Here is an 18,736-nt window from a genome sequence, read left to right as displayed (position 1 = left end):
TTGTTCGGTCATGCTCTCACATCTCACCTTACCTGAGCGTCGATCCATTCAAAACTGAATGGCCTCAAAAATAACAATACACATGTATGCAATATCCACCCAGTTATGGTTTTCAACTAAGCCACCTGATAGTCCTTAATTTAGGGCTTAATAGAGGATGTCGCTAGCATTATAGTTTTTCAAATCTGTTTTTCAAAACCAAACAATGTGTTTAGCTGAAAATAGGTTTTCTAAAACCAAAACTTTTATTTTGAAAATACGTATGTGACCGTATCAATCCTGCTCCGATACCAGTCTGTGGCAGAACCTCCCAAGTTATTGGGCCCACATGCACATGTCCTTGTCTCAAAGGCCTAAGACTGCTATGCATGTGCACCAGATAACTTAACAGGATCCGTCCGAGTGCCCCAAGGACATCGGATAAACCACTTACAACCAAGATCGCGGGATTAAGTAACACAAATCACACACCAATATTTTTGCAGCGGAAATATTGTTACCAAATTTTACAAGTTACAAAAATTTTACATTATTGTCGAGGACCATAATTAGGGGTACCCTCAAGACGCCTAATTCTCAGTTGGTAACCCCCATCAGCATAAAGCTGCAAAGGCCTGATGGGTACGATTAAGTCAGGGATCAGTCCACACGAGTGACTCGATCACGCTTCACCCGAGCCTAGCCTCGGCCAAGGGCAGCCGACCTCGAGAGACTTCCGTCTCGCCCGAGGCCCCCCTTTTTACGGCGGACACATCACCGGCTCGCCCGAGGCCTTGGCTTCGCTCAGAAGCAACCCTGACTAAATCGCCACACCGACTGACCAAGTTGCAGGAGCATTTAACGCAAAGGTGGCCTGACACCTTTATCCTGACACGCGCCCCCCCGGCAGAGCCGAAGTGACCACCGTCACTCCACCGCTCCACTGACCAGTCTGACAGAAGGACAGCGCCGCCTGCGCCACTCCGACTGCGGTGCCACTCGACAGAGTGAGTCTGACAGGCAGTCAGGCCTTGCCAAAGGCGCCACGGCGAACTCCGCTCCGCCCGACCCCAGGGCTCGGACTCGGGCTAAGACCCGGAAGACGGCGAACTCCGCTCCGCCCGACCCCAGGGCTCGGACTCGGGCTAAGACCCGGAAGACGGCGAACTCCGCTCTGCCCGACCCCAGGGCTCGGACTCGGGCTAAGACCCGGAAGACGGCGAACTCCGCTCCGCCCGACCCCAGGGCTCGGACTCGGGCTAAGACCCGGAAGACGGCGAACTCCGCTCCGCCCGACCCCAGGGCTCGGACTCGGGCTAAAGTCCCGGAAGACGGCGAACTCCGCTCCGCCCGACCCCAGGGCTCGGACTCGGGCTAAAGACCCGGAAGACGGCGAACTCCGCTCCGCCCGACCCCAGGGCTCGGACTCGGGCTAAAGACCCGGAAGACGGCGAACTCCGCTCCGCCCGACCCCAGGGCTCGGACTCGGGCTAAGACCCGCAAGACGACGAAACTCCGCCTCGCCCGACCCCAGGGCTCGGACTCCGCCCTGGCCTCGGCCGAACGACCTCCGCCTCGCCCGACCCCATGGCTCGGACTCGGCCTCGGCAACAGAAGACAGACTCAACCTCGGCTTCGGAGGAGCCCCCACGTCACCCTGCCTAGGGCACAGACCCGCCACGTCAACAGGAAGCGCCATCATCGTCCTACCCCGAATCGACTCGGGTCACGGAGAACAAGACCGGCGTCCCATCCGGCCAGCTCCGCCGGATGGGCAATGATGGTGCTCCACAAGCTCTGTGACGACGACGGCCCCCAGCTCTCTTACGGAAGCAGGGCGACGTCAGCAAGGACTCGACCGCTCCAACAGCTGTCCCTCCGCCAGGCTCCGTCGCACCTCCGACAGCCACGACATCACGCCAGCAAGGTGCCAAGACCTCTCCGGCTGCCACATTGGCATGTACCTAGGGCGCTAGCTCTCTCTCCGCTAGACACGTAGCACTCTGCTACACCCCCCTTTTTTGTACACCTGGATCCTCTCCTTACGACTATAAAAGGGAGGACCAGGGCCTTCTTAGAGAAGGTTGGCCGCGCGGGACCGAGGACGGGACAGGCGCTCTCTTGGGGCCGCTCGCTTCCCTCACCCGCGTGGACGCTTGTAACCCCCCTACTGCAAGCGCACCCGACCTGGGCGCGGGACGAACACGAAGGCCGCGGGACTTCCACCTCTCTCACGCTCGGCTCCGGCCACCTCGCCTCTCCCCCCTTCGCGCTCGCCCACGCGCTCGACCCATCTGGGCTGGGGCACGCAGCACACTCACTCGTCGGCTTAGGGACCCCCCTGTCTCGAAACGCCGACAGTTGGCGCGCCAGGTAGGGGCCTGCTGCGTGCTGACGAACAGCTCCCCGTCAAGCTCCAGATGAGCAGTCTCCAGCAACCTCTCCGGCCCGGGACGGTGCTTCGTTTCGGGACTCTTGAGTTCATGTCCTTCGACGGCAGCTACGACATGATACTTCTTCCACCGCCGCGCGACAACGACAATGGCGGCCAACAACCCGCCCGCCGGCGGCGGAATCGACGACATCTTCCCCGCGTGGTGGAAGAGCAACATTCGAGCTCGCTCCGCTCTCTCCCCCGCCAACGGAGGAGGAGGCGGGGCCATCAAGGCCAAGCGGGAGGCCGCGCTTCGTTGGCCGTCGAGCGAATCGACGCCCCCGACGCCCCGACGGAAGGCACGCCGGACGTCGACCTCGCGTTCAAGACGAAGGCAAGCGTCGTCCCCCTGCGACACGCTGACCCCGAGCAAGAAGACGACGACGGCGCGCTCGCGGAAAGCCTGCAGGACGTCGCCCTCGTACCTGAGATGACGGTGCAACCAGTCCCCGATGTGACTACGTCGCTCCTCGTCGACCAAAAGGTACCGACTAACTCCCATCTTGCGTCATTTCGACTCGGCCTCAACCCGCCAAACGACCTCGCTTTGGCGGGCGCTCTCATTGAGGCGAGTGCAACCCCACTGGGGTTTCGTATGCGGTCGCCTTGGGACCGGCTGACGGACGTCTCGACCTACGGGCCCTCTGGGTCCGAGGAAGATGACGACCCCAACATCTGTTGGGATTTCTCCGGACTTGGCAACCCCAGTGCCGTGCGGGACTTCATGACCGCATGCGACTACTGCCTCTCCGACTGTTCCGACGGAAGCCGCAGCCTTGGCAACGAGAGCTGCGGCCCAAGCCGCGAATATTTCCACATCGAGCTAGGGGATCCCTCCGAAGGCAACCATCTCGGCATGCCGGAGGACGGTGATCTTCCTAGGCCGGTGCCTCGCGCCGACATCCCACGGGAGCTAGCTGTGGTCCCCGCTCCGGCGGGGGGTTACGACCCACAACTCGAGCAAGTCCGCGAGACGCAGGCCAGGCTCAACGAGGGAACAGGAGCGCTTGAGCCGATCCGTCGGGACGTCGGGTAGGTATGGGCGGGCCAACCCTTGGCCGGAGAAATACGTCACCTGCCCCAAGGTCTCCAGCACCGCGTCGCCAACGATGCCAGGGTCAGGCCGCCGCCCGCATCCAGCGGGGTTGGTCAGAACCTGGCAGCCGCAGCGATGCTCCTCCGCGCGATGCCGGAGCCATCAACCACCGAGGGTCGGCGAATCCAGGGAGAGCTCAAGAATCTCCTGGAAGGCGCTGCGGCCCGACGGGCCGAGAGCACTGCCTCCCGAAGACAAGGATATCCCTCGAAACCTCATGTCGCGACTTCCCGATTCATGCGGGAAGCCTCGGTCTACACCGGGCGCACGCGCAACACCGCGCCTGCGGCCCCGGGCCACCTCGGCAACGAGCACCATCGACGCGACCGTCGGGCCCACCTCGACGAAAGGGTGCGCCGAGGCTACCACCCCAGGCGTGGGGGGCGCTACGACAGCGGGGAGGATCGGAGTCCCTCGCCCGAACCACCCGGTCCGCAGGCCTTCAGTCGGGCCATCCGACGGGCGCCATTCCCGACCCGGTTCCGACCCCCGACTACTATCACGAAGTACTCGGGGGAAACGAGACCGGAACTGTGGCTCGCGGACTACCGCCTTGCCTGCCAACTGGGTGGGACGGACGACGACAACCTCATCATCCGTAACCTCCCCCTGTTCCTCTCCGACACTGCTCGTGCCTGGTTGGAGCACCTGCCTCCGGGGCAGATCTCCAACTGGGACGACTTGGTCCAAGCCTTCGCTGGCAATTTCCAGGGCACATACGTGCGCCCCGGGAATTCCTGGGACCTTCGAAGCTGCCGGCAACAGCCGGGGGAGTCGCTCCGGGACTACATCCGGCGATTCTCGAAGCAGCGCACCGAGCTGCCCAACATCACCGACTCGGATGTCATCGGCGCGTTCCTCGCTGGCACCACTTGCCGCGACCTGGTGAGCAAGCTGGGTCGCAAGACCCCCACCAGGGCGAGCGAGCTGATGGACATCGCCACCAAGTTCGCCTCTGGCCAGGAGGCGGTCGAGGCTATCTTCCGAAAGGACAAGCAACCCCAAGGCCGCCCATCGGAAGAGGCTCCCGAGGCGTCTGCTCCGCGCGGCGCCAAGAAGAAAGGCAAGAAGAAGTCACAATCGAAACGCGACGCCGCTGACGCGGACCTTGTCGCCGCCGCCGAGTACAAGAACCCTCGGAAGCCCCCCGGAGGTGCAAACCTCTTCGACAAGATGCTCAAGGAGCCGTGCCCCTACCATCAGGGGCCCGTCAAGCACACCCTCGAGGAGTGCGTTATGCTTCGGCGTCACTTCCACAGGGCCGGGCCACCCGCCGAGGGTGGCAGGGCCCGCGACGACGACAAGAACGAAGATCACCAAGCAGGAGAGTTCCCCGAGGTCCGCGACTGCTTCATGATCTATGGAGGGCATGCGGCGAACGCCTCGGCTCGGCATCGCAAGCAAGAGCGCCGGGAGGTCTGCTCGGTGAAGGTGGCGGCGCCAGTCTACCTAGACTGGTCCGACAAGCCCATCACCTTCGACCAGGCCGACCACCCCGACCATGTGCCGAGCCCGGGGAAATACCCGCTCGTCGTCGACCCCGTTGTCGGCAATGTCAGGCTCACCAAGGTCCTGATGGATGGGGGCAGCTGCCTCAACATCATCTACGCCGAGACCCTCAAGCTCCTGCGCGTCGATCTGTCCTCCGTCCGAGCAGGCGCTGCGCCCTTCCACGGGATCATCCCTGGGAAGCGCGTCCAGCCCCTCGGGCGACTCGACCTCCCCGTCTGCTTTGGGACGCCCTCCAACTTCCGAAGGGAGACCCAGACGTTCGAGGTGGTCGGGTTCCGAGGAACCTACCACGCCGTACTAGGGGGGCCATGCTACACGAAGTTCATGGCCGTCCCCAACTACACCTACCTGAAGCTCAAGATGCCGGGCCCCAACGGGGTCATCACCGTCGGCCCCACGTACAAACACGCGTTCGAATGCGACGTGGAGTGCGTGGAGTACGCCGAGGCCCTCGCCGAGTCCGAGGCCCTCATCGCCGACCTGGAGAACCTCTCCAAGGAGGTGCCAGACGTGAAGCGCCATGCTGGCAACTTCGAGCCAGCGGAGACGGTTAAGGCCGTCCATCTTGACCCCAGTGGCGACACCACCAAGCAGATCCGGATCGGTTCCGGGCTCGACCCCAAATAGGAAGCAGTGCTCGTCGACTTTCTCCGCGCAAACGCCGACGTCTTTGCATGGAGTCCCTCGGACATGCCCGGCATACCGAGGGATGTCGCCGAGCACTCGCTGGATATTCGGGCCGGAGCCCGACCCATCAGGCAGCCTCTGCGCCGATTCGACGAGGAGAAGCGCAGAGTGATTGGCGAAGAGATCCACAAGCTAATGGCAGCAGGGTTCATCAAAGAGGTATTCCATCCCGAATGGCTTGCCAACCCTGTGCTTGTGAGGAAGAAAGGGGGGAAATGGCGGATGTGTGTAGACTACACTGGTCTCAACAAAGCATGTCCGAAGGTTCCCTACCCTCTGCCTCGCATCGATCAAATCGTGGATTCCACCGCTGGGTGCGAAACCCTGTCCTTCCTCGATGCCTACTCAGGGTATCACCAGATCCGGATGAAAGAGTCCGACCAGCTCGCGACTTCTTTCATCACGCCGTTCGGCATGTACTGCTACGTCACCATGCCGTTCGGTTTGAGGAATGCGGGCGCGACGTACCAGCGGTGCATGAACCATGTGTTCGGCGAACACATCGGTCGCACAGTCGAGGCCTACGTCGATGACATCGTAGTCAAGACAAGGAAGGCTTCCGACCTCCTCTCCGACCTTGAAGTGACATTCCGATGTCTCAAGGCGAAAGGAGTCAGGCTCAATCCTGAGAAGTGTGTCTTCGGGGTGCCCCGAGGCATGCTCCTAGGGTTCATCGTCTCCGAGCGAGGCATTGAAGCCAACCCAGAGAAGATCGCGGCCATCACCAGCATGGGACCCATCAAGGACTTAAAAGGTGTACAGAGGGTCATGGGATGCCTCGCGGCCCTGAGCCGCTTCATCTCACGCCTCGGCGAAAGAGGTCTGCCTCTGTACCGCCTCTTAAGGAAGGCCGAGTGTTTCGCTTGGACCCCTGAGGCCGAGGAAGCCCTCGGGAACCTGAAGGCGCTCCTTACAAAGGCGCCTGTCTTGGTGCCCCCGGCGGATGGAGAAGCCCTCTTGGTCTACGTCGCCGCGACCACTCAGGTGGTTAGCGCCGCGATTGTGGTCGAGAGGCAAGAGGAAGGGCATGCATTGCCCGTTCAGAGGCCGGTCTACTTCGTCAGCGAAGTACTGTCCGAGACCAAGATCCGCTACCCACAAGTTCAAAAGCTGCTGTATGCTGTGATCCTGACAAGGCGGAAGCTGCGACACTACTTCGAGTCTCATCCGGTAACTGTGGTGTCATCCTTCCCCCTGGGGGAGATCATCCAGTGCCGAGAGGCCTCGGGCAGGATCGCAAAGTGGGCGGTGGAAATCATGGGCGAAACGATCTCGTTCGCCCCTAGGAAGGCCATCAAGTCCCAGGTGTTGGCGGACTTCGTGGCCGAATGGGTTGACACCCAGTTGCCGACGGCTCCGATCCAACCGGAGCTCTGGACCATGTTTTTCGACGGGTCGCTGATGAAGACAGGAGCCGGCGCGGGCCTGCTCTTCATCTCGCCCCTCGGAAAGCACTTGCGCTACGTGCTGCGCCTCCATTTCCCGGCGTCCAACAATGTGGCCGAGTACGAAGCTCTGGTCAACGGGTTGCGGATCGCCATCGAGCTAGGGGTCAGACGCCTCGACGCCCGCGGTGATTCGCAGCTCGTCATCGACCAAGTCATGAAGAACTCCCACTGCCGCGACCCGAAGATGGAGGCCTACTGCGACGAGGTTCGGCGCCTGGAAGACAAGTTCTTCGGGCTCGAGCTCAACCACATCGCTCGGCGCTACAACGAAACCGCAGACGAGCTGGCTAAAATAGCCTCGGGGCGAACGACGGTCCCCCCGGACGTCTTCTCCCGGGATCTGCATCAACCCTCTGTCAAGATCGACGACGCGCCCGAGCCCGAGGTACCCTCGGCTCAGCCCGAGGCACCCTCGGCACAGCCCGAGGTACCCTCGGCCCCCGAGGGCGAGGCACTGGACGTCGAGGAAGAGCAGAGCGGGGCCACGCCAGATCGAGATCGGCAGGCCCCGTACCTGCAATATCTCCGTCGAGGAGAGCTACCCCCCGACCAAGTCGAGGCTCGGCGGGTAGCGCGACGCGCCAAGTCGTTCGTCCTGCTGGGCGATGAAGAGGAGCTCTACCATCGCAGCCCCTCGGGCATCCTCCAGCGATGCATCTCCATCGCCGAAGGTCGGGAACTGCTGCAAGAAATACACTCGGGGGCTTGCGGCCACCACGCAGCGCCCCGAGCCCTTGTCGGGAATGCTTTCCGGCAAGGCTTCTACTGGCCAACGGCGGTGGATGACGCCACTAGAATTGTCCGCACCTGCGAAGGGTGCCAATTCTATGCGAAGCAGACCCACCTGCCCGCTCAGGCTCTGCAGACAATACCCATCACCTGGCCCTTCGCTGTATGGGGTCTGGACCTCGTCGGTCCCTTGCAGAAGGCGCCCGGGGGCTACACGCACCTGCTGGTCGCCATCGACAAATTCTCCAAGTGGATCGAGGTCCGACCTCTGAACAGCATCAGGTCCGAGCAGGCGGTGGCGTTCTTCACCAACATCATCCATCGCTTCGGGGTCCCGAACTCCATCATCACCGACAACGGCACCCAGTTCACCGGCAAAAAATTCTTGGATTTTTGTGAGGATCACCATATCCGGGTGGACTGGGCCGCCGTGGCTCATCCCATGTCGAATGGGCAAGTAGAGCGTGCCAACGGCATGATTCTACAAGGGCTCAAGCCTCGGATCTACAACGACCTCAACAAGTTCGGCAAGCGGTGGATGAAGGAACTCCCCTCGGTGGTCTGGAGCCTAAGGACGACGCCGAGTCGTGCCACGGGTTTCACACCGTTTTTCCTGGTCTACGGGGCTGAAGCTATCTTGCCCACTAACCTGGAATACGGCTCCCCGAGGATGAGGGCCTACACCGATCAAAGCAACCAAGCTAGCCGAGAAGAATCGCTGGACCAGCTGGAGGAGGCTCGGGACAGGGCCTTACAACACTCGGCGCGGTACCAGCAGTCCCTGTGACGCTACCACGCCCGAGGGGTCCGGTCCCGAGACCTCCAGGTGGGCGATCTGGTGCTTCGGCTGCGGCAAGACGCCCGAGGGAGGCACAAGCTCACGCCCCCCTGGGAAGGGCCATTCGTCATCGCCAAAGTTCTGAAGCCCGGAACATACAAGCTGGCCAACAATCAAGGCGAGATCTACGACAACGCTTGGAACATCAAACAGCTACGTCGCTTCTACCCTTAAGATGTTTCCAAGTTGTTCATATACCTCGCACCTACGCAAAGTTTAGTCGTCAAGGAAGGGTCGGCCTAGCCTCGGCAAAGCCCGACCCTCCCTCGGGGGCTAAAAGGGGGGAGACCCCCTCTGCGTCGAATTTTTCCTCGAAAAAGGATCTCTTTTTAGCAGGATTACTTTCGTGCTTCTTGACTACTTCGGAAAGCGGATCCTGGAAACGACGGAGTACACGTAAGCAGCCAAGGCTGACCGAGCCGAGGGACTCCTACGCCTCCGGGATACGGATACCTCACTCATCACCTTCTGCGATAAGTAACTCGCGCTCGGATAAAGCGACTCCGTGGACCGAACAAGTCTTCACGTTCGGAAGCTCTCCTGCCGAAGCAGTCCTTCAAGCTTTCTCGACTGAGTCAGGGACAGGGCCTCATGGACGGGTGAAAGTACGCGTAAGCGGCAAGGCCGACCGAGCCGAGGGATTCCCACGCCTCTGGGATACGGATACCTCACTCATCCCTTCCGCGAGAAGCAACTCTCGCTCACACAAACATCCCTGTTACCGACAGAGAGTCCAGATGCTCGAAACAAGAGGAAAAAAGACGCAGCTTCGCAAGCACGGCGAGGGTGTGTTTTCTGGCCTCGGCGGCCGCAGAAGGCACACGCTACAAGACGATCTGATCCTGCAGGCTCGGGTCTTCACGCTGAAGGGAGCCGTAGCACCCTCGGCATCGACGACGTCTTCAGCAAAGTCTGACCCAGCCTCGGACGGCGACGCGGTCCAGGGACCCCTCCGGGAATTCGGCCTGAGCAGGCGGCTCGGCCGGTTACCCCTGGGGCCTCGGCCAACCGGCTTCCAAGGGCGCCAGCCCGACCCGAGGGCTCGGACTCGGGCTAAAGACCCGGAAGACGGCGAACTCCGCTCCGCCCGACCCCAGGGCTCAGACTCGGGCTAAAGACCCGGAAGACGGCGAACTCCGCTCCGCCCGACCCCAGGGCTCGGACTCGGGCTAAAGACCCGGAAGACGGCGAACTCCGCTCCGCCCGACCCCAGGGCTCGGACTCGGGCTAAGACCCGCAAGACGGCGAAACTCCGCCTCGCCCGACCCCAGGGCTCGGACTCCGCCCTGGCCTCGGCCGAACGACCTCCGCCTCGCCCGACCCCATGGCTCGGACTCGGCCTCGGCAACAGAAGACAGACTCAACCTCGGCTTCGGAGGAGCCCCCACGTCACCCTGCCTAGGGCACAGACCCGCCACGTCAACAGGAAGCGCCATCATCGTCCTACCCCGAATCAACTCGGGTCACGGAGAACAAGACCGGCGTCCCATCCGGCCAGCTCCGCCGGATGGGCAATGATGGCGCTCCACAAGCTCTGTGACGACGACGGCCCCCAGCTCTCTTACGGAAGCAGGGCGACGTCAGCAAGGACTCGACCGCTCCAACAGCTGTCCCTCCGCCAGGCTCCGTCGCACCTCCGACAGCCACGACATCACGCCAGCAAGGTGCCAAGACCTCTCCGGCTGCCACATTGGCATGTACCTAGGGCGCTAGCTCTCTCTCCGCTAGACACGTAGCACTCTGCTACACCCCCCTTTTTTGTACACCTGGATCCTCTCCTTACGACTATAAAAGGGAGGACCAGGGCCTTCTTAGAGAAGGTTGGCCGCGCGGGACCGAGGACGGGACAGGCGCTCTCTTGGGGCCGCTCGCTTCCCTCACCCGCGTGGACGCTTGTAACCCCCCTACTGCAAGCGCACCCGACCTGGGCGCGGGACGAACACGAAGGCCGCGGGACTTCCACCTCTCTCACGCTCGGCTCCGGTCACCTCGCCTCTCCCCCCTTCGCGCTCGCCCACGCGCTCGACCCATCTGGGCTGGGGCACGCAGCACACTCACTCGTCGGCTTAGGGACCCCCCTGTCTCGAAACGCCGACAATTATTTTATCGGAGTGATTACAAAAGTATAAGTTTAAAATATATGCTAGCTCAAGTGACCATCTTTAATAAGAAGTATAAGGGAGTTACTTAGACTTACAAGAAGGTCGAGCCCACCGGCACTTAACACCATCATCAGCAGCACAAAACTATAACCTGAAAAAGAACAGGGAATAAAACCCTGAGTACGGAATTGCTCAACAAGACTTACCCGACTAAAGAAAAGACTCTCAAGGGTATGCTGGCTAGAGGGATTCAAGGTATGGCTTATCAAGAATCAAAGACTCTGTTTTGCATAAAAGCTTAATATGAGTGGATCCTTAAAAATCCATTTTTACTTGTCAGGTTAAGTAAAGTTACCTGCGTCTAGAGTTCTTTCTACCCTAGTTCAATCACTTGACCTATACTAGCCAATTTCTTATCAACCCTTCTTATTCACTGGAATGCTACGTGTAGGGCAGTGACCAAGTCTTCATGTCCGCGAAGTTACGGCGATCCGAATCGATTATACTCAGCTGAGGATCTCCAATCACACGACATATGTAGCACTTAACGCTTGCATATGTCAACTCGCCACCGGGATTCTTAAGACCAGATCAGGTTCACGCCAACCGAGAGCACAGATACACCACCGTCCAGCCTCTTGCCACGGAGGGTACACACTACTCTCGCCATTTCTCCACTCCCATTGCGTGCTATCTTATTCTGGTATTAGTCTGCCTGAGGCAAAGCTTACCCATGACGAGGCATGTGACCAGTTAAAGGGTCCTCGATCATCAAGCCTACATCGAGACGATCCTTAATCGACTCAGACGGAGACACTACACCGAGACTCTCTTCTCGTGCAAGTCACCCGCCCGGTCTCATCTTAATCATTTCAAACCCAAAGTTTAGTACCTGGCAGAGGTACATCTTTTCCGATGTTGAACCCATCAAGACCTTTGACGGATCCACCATCAAGTTTTATTTTTGAAAACATTCCCACCCACTGAAGCATCACTTTTGTTTTAAAACAAAACATTTTTGTTTGCTAAAGCAAGGCTAAGCATCAGAAAATTCTTTTTGAAAAGGGTATCAAGGAAGGGTAATCAATTTTCAAAGAAAGAAATGCATCAACGGTTTAGCACACAACTTCTATCACCTAATGCATCAAACAAGGTGATAAAGATTTTAAAACACAAGGAGGTGGCAAATACACCGGGGCTTGCCTGAATAACACTTGGTTAGTGTTTGTTAGGCGACGTCCACTTGACGATCAGCCTTTGTCCTGGCACTTGATCAGATCATCCCATCTTCAGGTTCGTCCATCAGCATCATCCTGCGGATTAGCCCGCGCTTGAGGTCGACTTGGCTCGTCTTCCGCTTCACGTGATTAATTAACGTACCTAAATGGAATGCATTATGCACTTGAATGCATGTAGACAAAAATATTTCAAACCTAAATAGTGTTACGCGATAGCGAATTTAAACACCTAGCGGCGAGGTGTTGTACAATTTTATATGATAATACTAGTTATTGACATATGACTAAACACAATAATTACACTTTTTGAACCTAACGCAAACACCACGAACAACAAACTATGCATATTAAATACAATTAGCCTACCCAACTCATCAGCGAATTAGTTAAATCCTAAACGTATTCCTCGTTTTATAAATTATACTACATCGTTCACAAAGAACTATTTTAATTTTATTTCACTTCTCACATATTTTACATGTCAATAATTTATCAAACATTTTTTTATCGTAAATATATACACATCTTTATAAGTGATTAAAATATTTCATCATCACACAGGCCTACTAATATTCTACTCGGTCCACCGGTTAAACTAATTAACTGGAAATCTGGAATGGTGAAATAACTCACCAAAACTGAATTTGGCTCGATAATCACAAGAACCGCGAAGTCGACGAGAGTTCCGTGACTCACGCAATTTATCGAGCATCATAATGAGCATTGCACTAGCACATTAATTTATTCAATGATCGAACTATTCTGAATAATTCATCAGCTTACTGTTTCAACAGCTGACTCGAATCCGCGGGATTGGTAATGATTTTCCGATCCTGGCAATTTATCGAGCGCTTGGGGAATATCGTGCTGCTAGCTTCGTCTTCACCCGACGCTTGGAATTTTTTGATGACGCACGGAACGACGACGAGATCGTGTCTAGAGCGAGCTGGCGAGGTGTGGTCGAGCAGGTTAGCGCGAGCTCTGGATAGGGAAAACGACGATGCTGTCGCACACAGTGTGAAAGCGAACGACGCGACGACGAGGACCTAGGACGTGCGACACACGACATGCAGTCAGCCTGTTGCGCGACCGAGCGACGACGACAAACAGTCGAGTGCGGTAAGGAGCTGGAGAACGATGACGGGCCAAACAGAGGAGCTCGCGTGCGCACAGGAAAGAACTCACGGCCACAAGAACGAGCTGTGATATTCGGACTTGGCGACAACAACGAGCTGAAGCATTGGCGAGCTTGAAAGTTCAATGGCGGAATCGGCGGCAGCCGACCCCAGAGCGCACGGCGAGGGGACTTAGGCGGCGCAGACAGCAAGCAGGCGATTCGACGGCGCGGGAGCTCGACACTCCGTGGCGAGCAGAGAAAATTCGTGCGGGCGGCAAACAAAGAAAGAGCGAGCTGCGCGTGAGCACAGAGCTCGACTGGAAGATGGAGACGCACGCAGGGAGGAAGATGCCAGGGAGCTGAGCGACGGCACAGGGGCGAGCACCACGGAGCTCCGTGCGGCATGGATCCGAGCGTGAGGAGCACCGAGCTGAAGAACGAGCAGGGAGGGCGCGCCATCGGAGAAACACCGGCTACGCGCAGGGTGAACTCGGCACGACGGCCATGGACGAGGTGGGCGAGCTCAAGCTGGGAAGCAGGGGCGCGGCACAGGAACGGGGAGATGGACGCCGAGCACCATGGGATCGAGGGAGAGGAGGAGCTCCGGCCAGGCGCCATGGATGCGAGTTCGGGACGGTCGGCCGAGCTGGCAGAGGGAAGGGCGGCTGGGGAAAGATGGAGGCTGGGCAGGGGCACGGCGACCAGGGGAGCAGGAGAGAACAGAGCACACCATGGGAGAGAGAGAACTCGGCGAACTCGAAGCTGCGTGCCGGCCATGGAAGAAATCCGAGCAGGGAGGGAAGGATGGGCGAGCAGAGCAGGGCGCTTGGGGGAAAGAAGACGTGTTGGGAGCCGGGCGCGGGGAGTTCAGGGCGCGGCACCAGGGAACTCCGAGCAGGGGTGCCGCGGCCATGGGAGGACGCGCGCGGCAGTGAGAGGGCAGAGGGAGAAGAGCACGCGCTGGGGGAAAAATGGAGCGCCGTGAAAGCTCCATATCGAGGGAGAGAGAGTTTCGGCTGCCAGCAGGGGAGAGAAGCTCCACGACGAGCAGAGAACGCCGGCCTGAGCAGCGGCCAGAGAAAATGGAGCGTGAGGGAGCTGCGCTGGGAGGATAAATGGAGGAAGGGCACCGGGGAGAAGCGGTGGAGACTCGGCTGGAGATAAGGATGAAGGAGGGGCGGCGTGAAGAAGATCAGAACGCGAAGAGAAAAATCAGTGAGAGAGAAGGCGACAGATATTTTCTTTTTCAGATTTTTAATTTCTTTAACCGAAAAATCAAAGATATTTTGAAAATATCAGATATTTCGAATCCCAATTTTTAGCGCGGTACATAAGCCGACACGCTACACGAATACATATTTTATTCTCCGGATTTGGCGAATCAAATTATTTAACAATTGTTTATATCTGAAGATTTGGATCCGGGCGAGAAACAACAGACCGAAATAAACTAATTTCGGTACTGACAATTTGTTCTGCGTGATTCGACCGAAATTAGCCGAAACTCGATCCACGAATGTACACTCGTTTTCGTCGCCAAAACAACGTGTTGAAGGATAAATTAAATCATATTCGCGCGCACGATTTCACTCAAACGACGCGCGATCCTAAATATTTTGCCCCGAATAATTTTAGTCGTCGAGCTCAAATTAATTCGTCCCGGATAAAAATCATCCGAGTGAGTCGGTCTTCCGAATTCGTATTCGTGCGAGCAATGAATTTTAAATAATCACCGGACGCACCGATTTTCGGAACAAAGATGTTCCGAACATCATGAAAATTTAGGACGAGCCCGGATAGATTAAAATGATGTCGAACTCGCGACAGACGGAACAGATGCGATATTAAAAATCATGATAGACGAAGATGATTAAAAATTTAGCATCCATTTTATCTACTGATATTACGTGCTTAAATTTATACTCGTTGTCGAGCGGAATATAAACACCAGGGGTGTTACAGATTTGCACTTTTTCAATCTTTGGCACATTAGGACTTAAAGAATATGTGTTGGGAACTTAATCACCAAAACATTATAGAAATGGCCCAAGTCACATTTCCCTTTCAGGCGCACCGGACAGTCCGGTGCGCTAGCCACGTAACCCAACCGTTAGGTTCGACCTTTGGAGCTCTGTCAGCCTGGGCCACCGGACAGTCCGGTGGTGCACCGGACAGTTACTGTTCACTGTCCGGTGCGCCTTCTGGCGCCTGCTCTAACTCTGCGCGCACTATCCGCGCACTGTAGCGCTTTTCAGGTTTCCGTTGGAGTCGACCGTTGCGCTGTAGCCGTTGCTCCGTTGGCACACTAGACAGTCCGGTGAATTATAGCGGAGTGGCTTTTTCAGAAACCCGAAGGTGGCAAGTTCGAGTTGATCCACCCTGGTGTACCGGACAGTCCGGTGCGCCAGCCATGTCACCCAACCGTTAGGGTTCTGACGGTTTCGACCGTTGGAGCTCTGACTTCTTGGGGCACCAGACAGTCCGGTGCCGCATCGGACAGACACTGTTCAATGTCCGGTGCGCCTTCTGGCGCTGCTCTGACTCTACGCGAACTATCTGTGCACTGTTCACGTTGCAGGCGACCGTTGGAGTCGACCGTTGCGCTTGCTAGCCGTTGCTCTACTAGCACACCGGACAGTCCGGTGGCACACCGGACAGTCCGGTGAATTATAGCAGAGTAGCTCTCGAGAAACCCGAAGGTGAAGAGTTTGAGTCGATCGCCCCTGGTGCACCGGACACTGTCCGGTGCGCCATACCAGGGTTCTCTTTGGTTTCTTTTGCTCCTTTCTTTTGAACCCTAACTTTGATCTTTTTATTGGTTTGTGTTGAACCTTCAACACCTGTAGAACATATAATCTAGAGCAAACTAGTTAGTCCAATTATTTGTGTTAGGCATTTCCACCACCAAAATCATTTAGGAAAAGGTTTGACCCTATTTCCCTTTCAGTTAGCGATTCCCGTGTAATATGCACGCCGTCGTACTATCTGCATGTAGTTAGTGCATGATGGGCTCGTCATCATGCTGTTCGCGCGTCGTTTGCGCTTGTCGCGTGCGGTATTTCACATGTGGTCACATGTTGTTTCGCGTGTCGTTCACGCTAGTCACGCGCAGTGTTTCGTGCTACGTTCGCACACTGTCGTGTCGTTTCGCGCATCGTAGATTTGCGTCACTTAGAATCTCTCGTGTTAATTAAATTACTTATTTAACTGACAGTTGTTAGTGTAGCAGATTAATCGAACTAAATAGTAGATATAATTTATAGTTGATAATGTCGAATTAAATGTTAGAGTTAATACTTGTTTGGCGTAAACGCAATATCTTCTCAACCGTAGCTTCGAGTTCGACGTCTCTTTTTCCTCTCGTGACCGTAGTGGCGCGCTCTTTTTCGTATTGCATGCTTTTATTATGTTTTCCTTGTCATGGTGTAATGTTCTTATGCATATATAAGTTTGTTTGCTTGTGCCTATTCGGCTTCGCGTTGCGATTAGAATGCGACCCATTTCCGAGCTTCGATGAATCGACGGTCAAGCGTTGGCAACCAAGTGATCTGGTTCTTCGAGTTCTGCAAAGTTGAAGACCCTGAGCATCTGTTTGGTGAAGGCAAGTGTCCTCTGACCTATTATGTCCTATTTACTTCATAATTCACCGTTCTGCATTACATTATTGAAACCTAAGGATTGACTAGTCTGGATTTACCTTATCCTTATTTACCTTTTGGTTTATCATGGTTAGCTTTATGCTATTGCTTTACTTTAATCAATGAACATGATGTGAATACTTATGATACGATGATGTTATCTCGATTATGTTCTTGTGATACTTTAGGGGACTTAGGCCATTTTCCTGAGTACCTCTCCATAAGGATCTATTTGGGGAGCGACACCCGAGAAAACAGTGCTGCCATGAGGGTGGAATGGGACGCCCTTAACTAATTAATTAGAGGAACCAGAGGAGTAGTACGATAAGTATGTGCATTGATTACAGATCCTTGAATGAAGTCACTGTCAAGAACAAGTCCCCTGCCCTGAATTGAAGATCTATTTGATCAGTTGGGAGGAGCAAGTGTGTTCTCAAAGATAGATCTGAGGTCAGGTTACCATCAGCTCAGAATCTGACCTTCAGATGTACCGAAGACAACATTCATCACCAAGTATGAACTATATGAGTTCATGGTTATGTCATTTGGTTTGACGAATGCACCAACTTACTTCATGTACCTGATGAACAGTGTGTTCATGGACTACCTCGACAAGTTCGTAGTGATGTTCATTGATGATATTCTTGTATATTCCCAGAATGAATAAGAGCATGAGGAACATTTGAGGAAAGTACTTCAGAGGCTACGAGATTGTCAGCTGTATGCCAAGCTTAGCAAGTGCGAGTTCTGGATCAGCGAAGTTCTGTTCTTGGGTCATATTATAAACCGGGATGGACTAGCTGTGGATCCAAAGAAGGTAGCGGCGATTCTAGACTGGAGAGCACCAAAAGATGTCTGAGGAATCAATAGTTTCATTGGAATGTCCGGTTATTATCGGTGTTTCATCGAGGGTTTCTCCAAGATTGCTAGGCCAATGACAGCCTTGTTGGCGAAGAAGGTTGAGTTCAAGTGGACCCCCGCGTGCCAAGAATCATTTGAGATGTTGAAGCAGAAGTTGACAACAACATCGATATTAGTTCTGCCAGGTGTTCATAAGCCATCTCAGACTATTGTGATGCTTCGTACACCGGACTGGGATCAGATATTGGGTGATATTAGCAAGGGAGTAACTACCCGCTCACGTTTAGCTAAGTTTTGTGAGCATTACTCGTTTGTTTCTTCTATTGAGCCTTTCAGGGTAGAAGAAGCCTTGCAGGATCCAGACTGGGTGTTGGCCATGCAGGAAGAGCTCAACAACTTCAAGAGAAATGAAGTGTGGATCCTGGTGCCACGTCCAAAACAAAACGTTGTGGGTACCAAGTGGGTGTTCCGCAACAAGCAAGACGAACACGGTGTGGTGACAAGGAACAAGGCTCGACTTGTGGCAAAAGGTTATGCCCAAGTTGCAGGTTTGGATTTTGAGGAGACTTTTGCTCATGTAGCTAGGCTTGAATTAATTCGCATATTATTGGCCTATGCTGCTCACCACTTTTTTAAGTTCTTTCAAATGGACGTGAACAACGCCTTCTCAATGGACCAATCAAGGAGGAAGTGTACGTGGAACAAACTCTAGCTTCGAGGATGACAGGTATCCCAACCATGCCATAGGCTCTCTAAGGCGCTCTATGGACTTAAGCAAGCCCCAAAAGCATGGTATGAATGCCTTAGAGTTTTTCTTATTTCTAATGCTTTCAAGGCTAGGACAACTGATCCTACTCTCTTTACTAAGACTTGTAATGGTAATTTGTTTGTATGCCAAATATATGTCGATGGCATAATATTTGGTTCTACTAATCAAAAGTGAGAGCACCTAGAGGGGGGGTGAATAGGTGATCCTGGGAAACTTAAACTTATAGCCACAAAAACTTGTTAAGTGTTAGCACAATTATCGCCAAGTGGCTAGAGATGAGTCTCAACA

General features: G+C 55.5%; 1 protein-coding gene across 1 annotated transcript; it reads right to left on the bottom strand.

Moving 5' to 3' along the window:
* Positions 1–12,569: 12,569 nt before the first annotated feature.
* LOC100383286 (uncharacterized) lies at positions 12,570–14,330 on the bottom strand. Its single transcript, NM_001175946.1, is given in 1 exon segment — positions 12,570–14,330. A coding segment is annotated over 1 exon segment (1,053 nt). The 5' UTR covers positions 13,958–14,330; the 3' UTR covers positions 12,570–12,904.
* Between the last annotated feature and the right edge of the window lie 4,406 nt (positions 14,331–18,736).

This window comes from Zea mays, chromosome 3 (genome assembly GCF_902167145.1).
Source record: "Zea mays cultivar B73 chromosome 3, Zm-B73-REFERENCE-NAM-5.0, whole genome shotgun sequence".
Lineage (NCBI taxonomy): Eukaryota > Viridiplantae > Streptophyta > Magnoliopsida > Poales > Poaceae > Zea > Zea mays.
The sequence above is the reverse complement of the archived record's forward strand: the minus strand, read 5'-3'. Positions and strand labels throughout refer to the sequence as shown.